This window comes from Eleutherodactylus coqui, chromosome 13, assembly GCF_035609145.1.
Source record: "Eleutherodactylus coqui strain aEleCoq1 chromosome 13, aEleCoq1.hap1, whole genome shotgun sequence".
NCBI lineage: Eukaryota > Metazoa > Chordata > Amphibia > Anura > Eleutherodactylidae > Eleutherodactylus > Eleutherodactylus coqui.
In genome coordinates, this window is record NC_089849.1 from 100197698 (window position 1) to 100211510 (window position 13813).

A 13813-nucleotide genomic window follows, 5' to 3' on the forward strand; every position below is an offset into this window, starting at 1 on the left:
TCCCTCCAGCCTAACATACTATTTTACTATGAATGCATGAAAAAAAACAATTCCCATTTTCCACTTACATGTTTCAATATCTGCTGAAGCCAGTTTTCCAGTGGTACCAAAATGGATTCTGATGAATTTACCCTAAAATGGAGTGAGGGAAGTAATCAATCATCACAGTAGTGAGTAGGTTGGGAAAAAATAAAGATGTGGAATGATAATTGTTTTTTATTATTAGCAGTCAACATTACATTCTGGGTGATTATCTAGTTACTTTCTCAAGATCCTAAAAATTATATTTTTGGGTTATGTTCACTGCTGATTTCTGGTGACTTTATATATGAAGTATCATATGATATTAAATATCAGTATCTCATTTTTATCAAATCACTATCAATATCTGTAATATAATTGGAGAGATCCTAACTTACAAAACGGGAGGAGTTGTCATTCCTGACGGTTTTGGCATTACCAAAGGCTTCTAGCAATGGATTGGCCTGGATAATCTGATCCTCCAGAGTCCCCTGTGATAAGGAAAGCACAGAAGTGACATATTAGCGGTCATGTGAGGATTGATACTATAGGCGATTCCGATGAAGGTGCTTAGAAGAGATGACAGACAGACAGATCGAGAGATAGGCAGACCTTATTCTTGCTAGCCTCATCTTTTTTCTTGTCAGCAACTGTTGCAATTGTTGCAAAGTACTGGATGACACGTTTCGTGTTCACAGTCTTCCCGGCACCGGATTCTCCACTGGGGGTAAAAAATGAAATAAACTGGTTATTTAATATCACAGACTTGAGAATTTGGTATACAGCTATGTCCGCCTTAACTTTTCTTGAACTGCTTCTAACTTATACAGTTTGTCATTATATTAATCCAATATGATTTCGCACATTGCAGTAAAAACATATAATTTAAACATTTACAGTTTTTAAAAAGCTGCAGATGAAGAGGAATTTCACCTTTCAGCTGACAACGACCAAAGCAGACCGCCAAATCACCAAGAGAATGGCTTCACCAAAAGATCAGTTTTGGAATGGGCCAGCCAGAGCTTACCCCAACACAGCTGCTGGGATGCAGCGCTGCAGTCCACTGCGGTCCTGCAGCTTGTTGTGACAGATGATGTCACAGGAAATCCCGCAACGCTCCAGCCAATGAGAGGCTGTGGCATCACGTTCTTGATCTCCTGGCATCATGGCTCAGAATGTGAGCTCCAATGCCAGGAGAATGGACAGTGGTGATGCTGCCTCTCATTGGCTGCAGCAGTCACCTGATTTCCTGTGACATAATCTGTCACAAGAATCACTAGTACTGCAGTGGACTATGGCACTGGAACCTAGCGGCCATGGAGGAGGTTTATTATTTTTACACAGAGGGTCTATTGAAAAGGGGTTTCTACTTAATGGAGAAGCCCTTTAAGGAAGGACACATCTGTATATAGTATATGAGTCGGGTAATTTCAGACATTTAAGGATCTATAGTAAAGATCTATTAATGAGTTTTATGATTTAAAAAAAAAACTAATTAAAATATGCCCTATGCTGTAGTATTTCAGTATTATCATAGGGACACAAAGTTTTCCAACAATCAGAATCCAGTTTTACTTTTTCTAGTCCAGAAAATGTTTGTATAAAATCCGGCACTGAACATTTAAAGCTTCAGTCCTCCTCCTCTCTAGTCTCTGTTGGACATAGTTTCTTTCCGTCAGTCTATTACACTGGAGACTAAAGAGGTCTCCGTCTCATATATTGGTGCTATGGTGTTCCTGTGATGCTGACCAAGCTCTGTCCTGCTTTCTGTCCCCAAGCAGTTTTCTGTATGGAAAAAGCAACCAACTCTGGTTTCACAAAAATAACATGAAACCCGCCTCATTGTGACGTAAGTGAAAGACTGATGTTCAGAAGACAGCTTACACGTTTCAAACAGTATTGCTCGTACTCACACCTAAACATGTCTGAACACTGACATACTTTAACAATCTGACCAATCATGATCTATTAAACACAACATCATTATAACCAGATGCATCTACATTCTGTGAGTGCGCCACAAATGAGACTGTTTTTTATGAATGAACTAAAGTTACATTTAAAGGAGATGTCCCGAGGCAGCAAGTGGGGTTATACACTTCTGTATGGCCATAATAATGCACTTTGTAATATACATTGTGCATTAATTATGAGCCATACAGAAGTTATAAAAAGTTTTTTACTTACCTGCTCCGTTGCTAGCGTCCTCGTCTCCATGGTGCCGACTAATTTTTGGCCTCCGATGGCCAAATTAGCCGCGCTTGCGCAGTCCGGGTCTTCTGCTGTTCTCTATGGGGCTCCGTGTAGCTCCGTGTAGCTCCGCCCCGTCACGTGCCGATTCCAGCCAATCAGGAGGCTGGAATCGGCAGTGGACCGCACAGAAGAGCTGCGGTCCACGAAGATAGAGGATCCCGGCGGCCATCTTCAGCGGTAAGTATTGAAGTCACCGGACCGCCGGGATTCAGGTAAGCGCTGTGCGGGTGGTTTTTTTAACCCCTGCATCGGGGTTGTCTCGCGCCGAACGGGGGGGGGGTTTAAAAAAAAAAAAACCCGTTTCGGCGCGGGACATCTCCTTTAATCAATCAATCAAAGGTCGAAAAACATGTGACCTGAAGGAACCAATTGTATGCACTGCAGATTGGACTAACTCTACAAAATTTTGTAGCTCGGGTAAGAAAATTAGATCGAACTGCTGACAATTAAACTTAGTGTCTCTATGATAACACTTTCTGTTCCCGAACTCTGCTATGTGTTATCATGGGGACACAGCAGAAGATGAAGAAATGGGATTTTTAAAAAGTTCAAGTAATCAATACAATGTAGAAATAATACTTACGTGATCAGGATAGACTGATTTTCACGATCTGTGGAGAAAGAAGAGGCAACTTTTTAATCATTGATGAAAATATAAACTCCTAGGATTGGTCACATGGCATGCGACCTAAGGGTCTTGTTACTGTATTTGGTCTAAAACATAAGTTGTTTGAGTCATAATGGGGTCTAACCTTTTGGTTTGAGAATAAACGTCTAACTGGGTTATCGACCTCTGAAAAATGGAAGGATCCTCTCATCCAGCAGAATGATTGGATCATCTGTTGTAATCCAAATATTCTGATGCTTGATTTCCAGCCCTACCCAACCCTTTCTACATCTGCCCCATTGATTCTTCACTTATTATTGAGTAGCTGGTCCATAATATTGACACTTCACTTATTATTGAGTAGCTGGTCCATAACATTGATTCGGGGGGGCGGGAGAGAGATCTCTCTCACTCTCCCCCCCCCCCTGCTAATGCCCGCTCCTTCCAGCCGCCATCCCCCCTAAAACTGCTCGGACCAGTATGCAGTTACTCGAGAAGAGCGATGCTCACTCGAGTAACTGCCTTAACGGAGCGTGCTCGCTCATTTCTAATTTTAAGCAATCTGATTGACTCACCAGTCAACATGAACTGATAGGCGTTATCAGAGATGGAGAAGATGTGTGGTGGAGCCTCCTGACGCTTCTTGCCTCTGTATCCGGCTACGACCTCTGGGTTGTACACAGGCAGCCACTTGTAGGGGTTCACGGTGACACAGAATAGACCTGAATATGTCTTTGGGCAAACAGAAATAATAATGTTTGTTGGAAGGTAAAATAAAGGGAAAAAGTATTAAGAGGCAATGCCAATCACATAATGGGCTACCCAACATGGACCCTGCCATGAAATTATTTGGGAGTTCGAAAGTGATCACTAAGGAACACACTGTTTCAGTCAATAGACCGAGATCTTGTAGAAACCAAGTGTTTTTCTTAGTCACATGTGTGGCCATAACAAAAGGAATAGTGGACTGTTGGGGTTACACTTGTTGATAAAATAGTTAAGCTCAACAAATGTAGGTTTCTGGGAGGAAAGAATCTAATCCCATTCTACTCAATGTTCTTCTAGTTCTCAAGGAGTAGCACACTTACGTAAATCATCCAGGCTGCATAACGCTCTTTGAGGTTATACAGGACGGCTGGCTCATTCAAGTGGGTCATCATTGCCATGTCTTCAATCTTATCGTACTTTGGAGGGTTCATGGGGAAGATTTGGTCATCTTTTACGGTTACACTCTGAGGACAACATTTAAAGTAGTTATATATTGGCAGTGTGTCATTACCCCATGCCTCAAGTGTTGATGTGTCATTACCCTTTTACCCAAGTGTCAGTGTATCATTATCCCATCCCAAGTGTCAGTATGCAATCACCAAGTATCCCAAGTGTCAGTATGCAATCACCAAGTACCCCAAGTGTCAGTGTATCATTATCCCATCCCAAGTGTCAGTATGCAATCACCAAGTACCCCAAGTGTCAGTATGCAATTATCAAGTACCCCAAGTGTCAGTATGCAATCACCAAGTACCCCAAGTGTCAGTATGCAATCACCAAGTATCCCAAGTGTCAGTGTATCATTATCCTAACCCAAGTAAAGAAGTGACTGGCAGTATAGGCGGATGTAAATGACAAGAAGACTTTTTTATTGCCCCATCACAATAACAGCAACGTTTTGGCCATGATGGCCTTCCTCAAGCTTGAGGAAGGCCATCACAGCCGAAATGTCGCTGTTATTGTGATGGGGCAATAAAAAAGTCTTCTTGTCATTTACATCCGCCTATGCTGCCAGTCACTTCTTTTGTTGGATATATCGTTTGGAACCCGTCTGGTTTGGGCTCCTGTCTGGCGTTTGCATTTAACAGCCTGACCCTGAAGTGGGATTACCTCTGTGCTGCTGGTGGGACTTTGCATATCCTAACCCAAGTGTCACTATGGGATTACCGTGTATCACAAGTGTTAGTGTATCTTCGTCCTGCTCTCGCAGGTGTCAGTGTGTTACTACCCTGTATCCCAGGTGTCAGCGTGTTATTACCCTGTGCCCCAGGTGTCAGTGTGTTATTACCCTGTATTCCAGGTGTCAGCATGTTATTACCCTGTGCCCCAGGTGTCAGTGTGTTATTACCCTGTGCCCCAGGTGTCAGTGTGTTATTACCCTGTACCTCAGGTGTCAGTGTGTTATTACCCTGTACCCCAGGTGTCAGTGTGTTATTACCCTGTGCCCCAGGTGTCAGTGTGTTATTACCCTGTACCCCAGGTGTCAGCGTGTTATTACCTTCTACCCCAGGTGTCAGTGTGTTATTACCCTGTACCCCAGGCGTCAATGTGTTATTACCCTGTACCCAAGGTGTCAATGTGTTATTACCCTGTACCCCAGGTGTCAGTGTGTTATTACCCTGTACCCCAGGTGTCAGTGTGTTATTACCCTGTGCCCCAGGTGTCGGTGTGTTATTACCCTGTACCCCAGGTGTCAGTGTATTATTACCCTGTACCCCAGGTGTCAGTGTGTTATTACCCTCTACCCCGGGTGTCAGTGTGTTATTACCCTCTACCCCAGGTGTCAGTGTGTTATTACCCTGTACCCCAGGTGTCAGTGTGTTATTACCCTGTACTCCAGGGGTCAGTGTGTTATTACCCTCTACCCCGGGTGTCAGTGTGTTATTACCCTCTACCCCAGGTGTCAGTGTGTTATTACCCTGTACCCCAGGTGTCAGTGTGTTATTACCCTGTACCTCAGGTGTCAGTGTGTTATTACCCTGTACCCCAGGTGTCAGTGTGTTATTACCCTGTGCCCCAGGTGTCGGTGTGTTATTACCCTGTACCCCAGGTGTCAGTGTATTATTACCCTGTACCCCAGGTGTCAGTGTGTTATTATCCTGTACCCCAGGTTTCAGTCTGTACCCCAGGTGTCAGTGTGTTCTTAACCTGTACCCCAGGTGTCAGTGTGTTATTACCCTGCCCCCCAGGTGTCAGTGTGTTATTACCCTGGACCCCAGGTGTCAGTGTGTTATTACCCTGTACCTCAGGTGTCAGTGTGTTATTAGCCTGAACCCCAGGTGACAGTGTGCTATTACCCTGCCCCCCAGGTGTCAGTGTGTTATTACCCTGCCCCCCAGGTGTCAGTGTGTTATTACCCTGCCCCCCAGGTGTCAGTGTGTTATTACCCTGGACCCCAGGTGTCAGTGTGTTATTACCCTGTACCTCAGGTGTCAGTGTGTTATTAGCCTGAACCCCAGGTGACAGTGTGCTATTACCCTGCCCCCCAGGTGTCAGTGTGTTATTACCCTGGACCCCAGGTGTCAGTGTGTTATTACCCTGGACCCCAGGTTTCAGTCTTTACCCCAGGTGTCAGTGTGTTCTTAACCTGTACCCCAGGTGTCAGTGTGTTATTACCCTGTACCTCAGGTGTCAGTGTGTTATTACCCTGTCCCCCAGGTGTCAGTGTGTTATTACCCTGCCCCCCAGGTGTCAGTGTGTTATTACCCTGTACCCCAGGTGTCAGTGTATTATTACCCTGTACCCCAGGTGTCAGTGTGTTATTATCCTGTACCCCAGGTTTCAGTCTGTACCCCAGGTGTCAGTGTGTTCTTAACCTGTACCCCAGGTGTCAGTGTGTTATTACCCTGTACCTCAGGTGTCAGTGTGTTATTACCCTGCCCCCCAGGTGTCAGTGTGTTATTACCCTGCCCCCCAGGTGTCAGTGTGTTATTACCCTGGACCCCAGGTGTCAGTGTGTTATTACCCTGGACCCCAGGTTTCAGTCTTTACCCCAGGTGTCAGTGTGTTCTTAACCTGTACCCCAGGTGTCAGTGTGTTATTACCCTGTACCTCAGGTGTCAGTGTGTTATTACCCTGTCCCCCAGGTGTCAGTGTGTTATTACCCTGTCCCCCAGGTGTCAGTGTGTTATTACCCTGCCCCCCAGGTGTCAGTGTGTTATTACCCTGCCCCCCAGGTGTCAGTGTGTTATTACCCTGTACCTCAGGTGTCAGTGTGTTATTACCCTGAACCCCAGGTGACAGTGTGCTATTACCCTGTACCCCAGGTGTCAGTGTGTTATTATCCTGTACCCCAGGTTTCAGTCTGTACCCCAGGTGTCAGTGTGTTATTACCCTGCCCCCCAGGTGTCAGTGTGTTATTACCCTGTACCTCGGGTGTCAGTGTGTTATTACCCTGAACCCCAGGTGACAGTGTGCTATTACCCTGTACCCCAGGTGTCAGTGTGTTATTATCCTGTACCCCAGGTTTCAGTCTGTACCCCAGGTGTCAGTGTGTTATTACTCTCTACCCCAGGTGTCAGTGTGGGATACTTTGCTATGATTTCCCATCCATCTGATTTTCCCATGCTTACCTGTCCAGCCTCTGTTTTTACATTAGCCTTCCCCCCTTCCTTGCTGACTAATGTTCCTTTCACATAGGATTCCTTGGCATCCACCACAAACATAGATGTCTTTGCATCGAACGGTTTGTTCTGAGCCTCAATCCGCTCCTTCTCAGATTTCCTGAGAAAGTGAGCAGCGACCCCAAAAACCGCCATCTCCGCATCCGAACTCATGGTTGCGGTTCACGGGAGACCGTTTAATGGTAACGGAGGTATCTCAATGCCTGAATAAAGAATTAAAATAAGAGGAGATTGTGTGAGCACATCATTTCCTGCTCTACAAATTGGTGTGGATTAACATTTAGCTTATTAGTTAATGACCACAGCAACACAATTTATTAGACGTTAAAGAGGTTTCCAAGATTAGAAAATCGGGCCTGCTTATTCCCAGAAACAGCATTTCTCCTGTCCACAACCTGACTCTGATATTACAAATTGACTTAAATGGGGCTGATCTCCAAACGAGACCCAGCCAAATGACCACAGTGGTGCCGTTTCTGAAAAACGAAAAAGTAGACTCTGTTTCCTAGTTCTGGACAATCCCTGTATTGTATCGAGTCTACTATAAAACTTTTTCCTTTTTGGTAGTGATTCAACTAATGGTTGGAAAGTTCTGTAAAGTCCATATTTCTGGCCTCCAGTTGTAGCAGACCCTAGCCCCTAGAGCAGTGATTCCCAACTATAGTGCTGCAGTACAGTGGTATCATGAGAACCCACCAAAGGTGCCACTCTGAGAGAGAGTTTTCTAGTGATTTTTGTGTTTTTAAAGATTTCTTATAGGGTGCCATGAGGTAAAAGTTTTTTTGCCAGCCTGAAAAAGTTGGAAAATACTGCCCTAAAGGTTTACTACTCCAATACCCGGTATCCAATGTTTTGGCGACTCAGTCTTGGTCTCCAGTATACTTTCGCATAGTCCCTTTCCATTAATACCTCAGTGGCCCAGTCCAGTAGACTGCACTTCTTTGGCAAAGAATAAAATCTTGCATTAACCTATAAAGATGTTGCCATGCATTGTGAATAAACAATACGGAGCAGATTTGTATACAAGACATTGTCTAGAACATCTATGGATGGTTTATCCATTATCTTCAGACTATCTTCACATCGTCAGACAGAGCTGTTCTATGTTGTTGCCCCTGGTCAACATAAAATTGACTACAACTGTAACCAAACCAGAAAGAAAAGAGGATGAATCTTGTAGTCCAGAGCAAGAGGAACATATGGCTGAAAAAATCAGATGCAAGTTCCATCCAGAAGATCCCTTTATTCCTTCCCTTTGTCTGCGAGTCCCGGATTAGTTAGACCACTGGCGTTTTCGAGTGTAGAATGTGTCAGCTGTTAGTATTCTTTCATCCCTGCTATCCATTTGTACGTGTTTAAGAATAATTTCCAAGCCCATACCCAACACACATACACATCTACATTACACAGACAAAGAGTCATGTATATTTACGCACACCTCTAACCTGTACAACCATCAACAGTTTGTCCTGAAGAAACCCCAAATCATCCTACATCTTACCTGTATTTGCTTCAGATGGGCAGATGGCTGGACAGTCCTGAAAAATATCATGTATCTGAGTATGCAATAGAATTAAAGGCGATACAATGTAACCACAGTATATACAAGAGATATAATGTGTCCCAGGGTATATAATGGCTTCCTAGAGAGATACAATGGGGCAGGATTACTATGCAAAATATGACAGTTTTAGGTTGCAAATTGCACCAAAAGGCCGTCTTACATGCTTTGCACCACATTTACTATGTGTTTTTAGGCACTTTCGGCCACCTTTTCCAAATCACCTGAAAAAGGGGCATGGCCTAAACTGTGGCAAGAAATTGTGCCAAAATTTTGGTGCAATTTTTAGTGTAAACTAAGCCAATTAATAGGTGGTATACACTTAGACCAGACAGTGTTAAAATGCAACAGATTTACCCTCCAGCTGTGATGAATCTGGTGCATATTAAGACTGTCTGTCTTAGTATGCATCCAACTTTTAGACAGTATTAGTAAATTTGCCCCAATGTATCTCTGAGTATGTTCTAGAACAGTGGAAAGCTACAATGTATTCTAGAGTATATCAAGGAATAGTAGAGAGATGCCATGTATCCCAGAGTATGTTATGGAACAATGGATAGCTACATTGTATTGTAGAGTATATTAGGGAATAGTAGATACAAGGTATCCAAGTGTGTCATGGGTATATCATGGAATTGTAGAGGGATACAGTGTATCCGAGAGCATGTCATGGGTTAGTAGTGAGATGCAATGTATCCCAGGGTAAATTGCGCAATCCAAGAGATGTACAATGTATCCCAGAGGATATCCTAGAATAGTGGAAAGATACAATGTTTCCCAGCATCTGTCCTGCTCATTACATACCTGGATACCAGAACAAGAAGAAGACAGAGGACTAACATGAACCTCTGATACTTTTATAAGTGAAGGGCTTTGTGATATCATAGAGAACATGCCCCCCATTCTTAAAAAGGATAAAACAATTTAGTCCATGTTACCCATCACCATCCCCTTGGGAATGACATGCAGCTCCGGTTATATTTAGAAATTATTTTTTTCATGGCCCTATCTGAAGTTATCCCCTAAAAATAATTCCACAAGGTGAACCTCAAGGGAGAACAGCAATTGTGCCCTTTACAAGACCATCGTGAAGAATCCTTATGTCGCTGCGAGGCCCATAGTCCACATAGCTGTGAAATCAGATACATTACAATTATGTGAAGCACAAGGCTCTGTCTGTACCCTCAGACACTGCAGCGGACTCTCCACAAGAGAAGTCCCATAAAAACTCTCATGTCTGGATCCAAGGGCTTTTTTCTGTGGAGAACCCTTATTTCACACATCCCACCAAATGACAGGTCATCGGCTGCTGTGTTGGGGTAGGAAGCTTATCAGCCACTTAACTCTCAGCCACTAACTAAGTATCCTACTAATTATTAGAGAGTTAACTAATTTCATGGCTTCATTCTCACATCATCCACAGTACCAGATGGGGAGGGTAGTGCTGTGTTCTGTTCTGAGATTGTACCACATACAATGGGCTTAGGTACAGAAGCTCAGCAGACTGTATCACACATGGCAGGATTAGATACAATAGTTCAGCAGCAGGTATCTCACAAGAATAGATTAGATACAGCAACATAGCAGATAGTATCACTTATGATAAGCTTAGGTACAGCAGGTCGGAAGACAGTATCACACAGGAGAGGATTAGATACATCAGCAGACAGTATCACACAGCAGAGGATTAGATACATCAGCAGAGAGTATCACAAGTGATAGGATTAGATAAAAGCAGGTTAGCAGACATGATCACACAATAGGATTTGATACTGCATAAGGGCTTAAATAGATGGGCGCTCGTGCTACGGAGCGTATTAGCGCATGAACCGGTTTTGGATTTTTTTGACTATTCAAACAATGCGCCATTGTTTGGGGAAAAAAAACGCCTGAGTATCCTATCAATGGTTTTGCTTCACCCCGTTTTGCGGCCGTGAAGATCGTGGTCATCCGAAGAAGCCCTAAGCGTGTATTCACAGGGGCGACATTCTGGAGAGACCGCACATCTGCATGTTCTATTCTTATACGAGATTTACACAAAACTAGAACATGCGGTGATTTTTTCCATCTCGCAGCATTGTGTCAGAGAAAAGTCCCCCGTTTAAATAGACGCATTGCAAACAATGGGTTGTATTTTCGTGCATCTCGCAACGCACAAAACTCGCACGATTTACTTGCTCGTGTGACTGGACCCAAAGGCTTATCAGATAGTATCACGCATTATAAAATGAGATATAGCAGGCAGTATCACACACAACATGCTTAGATGCAGTTACTTAGCTGAGATTAGATACAGGAGTTACAGTATCACAGATGATGGGTTTAGATACACAGGCTCAAGAAACACACACACATGATCTGATTAGATACAACAACTCAGCAAACAGTATCACACATGATATGATGAGATACAGGGGCTCCATAGACAGTATCACAATAGGATTAGATACAGGAGCTCTGCAGACTGTATCACACATGATAAGATTAGATACAGAGGCTCAAGAGACACTATCACACACGATGGGATTAGATACAACAACTCAGCAAACAGTATCACACATGATATGATGAGATACAGGGTCTCCATAGACAGTATCACAATAGGATTAGATACAGGAGCTCTGCAGACTGTATCTCACTTAATAAGGTTAGATACAAGGTATTGCAGACATTATCACACATAATGGGTTTAGCTATATCAGGTCAGCAGACAATATCACATGTGATAGGATTAGATGGACAATACAGTTTAGTCCCCCTAAACCTGAACTGCTGGATCAAGAGTTGAATGGCGCCAAAAAGACCCCATTGACTAAAATGGGGTCCATCCAGCCTCCATCATTCAGACCAGCATTGTGCGCAGGATTTTCTGTCGGATTTGCAGCAGGCGCTCCGAGCAGATTTTCTAATGCAGAAGTGTGCCCATATCAGACAGTATCACACATGATAGGAGCGGATATACAGCTTATCCAACAGTAAGATACAGGAGAGGTTCAGATACAAGTGATATACTTCCATGGCTTGCAGCCCAGGACTATGGAGCATGCATTAGGCACGGCAGGCGCTTGGTGCTGATTATTAGTCATTTCTGGCTGGTTTGAGGAGGTGGCAGAGTGTGAAGGAAGCGAGGTTAATTCCTGGTTATAGGGCTCAGGACCTCTAACATTGTATTGTTAGGTGTCTGTAAATAAATCGGTTGAGAAGCGCTCACATTACAGCAGGCGGCAGAGCGCAGCAAGCGGGTGGCGGGTGGTAAGTCCATTAGCACCCAATTAATATGTGCAGGTTCGGTAGGATTACTGCTCCGGGAGCAGGAGACATCTGTGTTATTAATTTGTTGTTCCTAGAGGTTGTGGATGGAGACCGGGAGAAGGGTGCCGACCTGCAGCGAGGGCTGCGTGCAAGACGCATTGAATTTCAGCTCCGCTGAGGGGGCTTTCACACGGGGCCGGATTAGTCAGCGCAGACATTTCTGCATCCTAATGTTATCTTTATGGGGCAGGAATTCCGCAGCTGTTTAAATCTGCGCCTCTTTACTGGAAAACCGCAAAATTAAATTCCGCAGCCGAAAAGCTTCCTGCTGAGGAATTAAGGACGTTTTACAGAATTGTTGTTGCGGACTTCTAACATATGGGGGGGGGAATTCTTCAATTAAAGTCTGCAGGAAAAAAAGGCAAAAAATTACGCAAGACGTTCAGCAGAATGTATTCCGCTGCTAAAAATGCAACTAAATCCGCATCCGCGCTGCGTCCTGCGTCCGATTCTGTCCAGTGTGAAAGCACCCTAAAGAAAGCTCTGAACTGGAAACCATCAGGCTCCAGCTAAAGGCACTCAGCCGAAAGTGGGACAAAGTCACATCGGACCCCCATGTAGACAGCAGACCGTGTGAAAAATCATGTATGTAAATAGCCTCATAGACTATAATGGGACTGTGTAATACAGGGGCAGCATACAGCCTGCAAATACAGCCTTGTACCCTTAGCACTACTGTACATACAGAGGCTCAGCAGACCGTATCACACATGATAGGATTAGATACACAGTTCAGCAGACCGTATCACACATGATAGGATTAGATACAGAGTTTAGCAGACCGTATCACGCATGATAGGATTAGATACACAGTTCAACAGACTGTATCACACATGATAGGATTAGATAAACAGTTTAGCAGACCGTATCACACATGATAGGATTAGATACATAGGCTCAGCAGACAATATCAGAAATGATAGGATTAGATACAGAGACTCCACAGACTGCATCACACATTATAGGATTAGATACAGAGGCTCAGCAGACTGCATCACACATGGCAGGATTAGATACAGAGGCTCAGCAGACAGTATCACACAGGATAGGATTAGATACAGAGGCTCAGCAGATAGTATCGCACATGATGAGCTTAGATACAGAGGCTCAGCAGATAGTATCACACATGATAGACTTAGATACAGAGGCTCAGAAGACCATATCACACATGATAGGATTAGATACACAGTTCAGCAGACCGTATCACACATGATAGGATTAGATACAGAGTTTAGCAGACCGTATCACGCATGATAGGATTAGATACACAGTTCAGCAGACCGTATCACACATAATAGGATTAGATACATAGTTCAAGAGACTGTATCACACATGATAGGATTAGATAAACAGTTTAGCAGACCGTATCACACATGATAGGATTAGATACATAGGCTCAGCAGACAATATCACATATAATAGGGTCACATACAGCAGCTTGGTAGTCAAGATCACATATGATAGGATTAGATACAGCTGCTCAGCAGATAGTATCAGACATGATAGGATTAGATACAGAGACTCCACAGACTGCATCACACTTTATAGGATTAGATACAGAGGCTCAGCAGACTGCATCACACATGACAGGATTAGATACAGAGGCTCAGCAGACAGTATCACACAGGATAGGATTAGATACAGAGGCTCAGCAGATAGTATCGCACA

The 13813-nt window shown here is 43.9% G+C and overlaps 1 protein-coding gene and 1 long non-coding RNA gene across 3 annotated transcripts in view; one reads left to right on the forward strand and one right to left on the reverse strand.

The window, feature by feature from the left end:
- Positions 1-9656, reverse strand: part of LOC136588591 (myosin-1B) — a 35258-nt gene extending 25602 nt beyond the window's left edge. Inside the window, exons 1-9 of the mRNA XM_066587941.1 lie at positions 9638-9656; positions 8774-8810; positions 7222-7475; positions 3970-4113; positions 3457-3613; positions 2858-2885; positions 634-742; positions 420-512; positions 69-132 (exon numbers count right to left, since the gene is read on the reverse strand). Coding sequence (XP_066444038.1) covers positions 69-132; positions 420-512; positions 634-742; positions 2858-2885; positions 3457-3613; positions 3970-4113; positions 7222-7425 — 799 coding nt within the window. The 5' untranslated portion in view covers positions 7426-7475; positions 8774-8810; positions 9638-9656. The remainder of the gene's footprint in view (positions 1-68; positions 133-419; positions 513-633; positions 743-2857; positions 2886-3456; positions 3614-3969; positions 4114-7221; positions 7476-8773; positions 8811-9637) is intronic.
- A 442-nt stretch (positions 9657-10098) lies between these two features.
- Positions 10099-13813, forward strand: part of LOC136588598 (uncharacterized) — a 44773-nt gene continuing 41058 nt past the window's right edge. For both annotated transcript variants that reach the window (XR_010787593.1, XR_010787592.1), the window contains exon 1: positions 10099-10152. This is a non-coding gene — a long non-coding RNA (uncharacterized lncRNA). The remainder of the gene's footprint in view (positions 10153-13813) is intronic.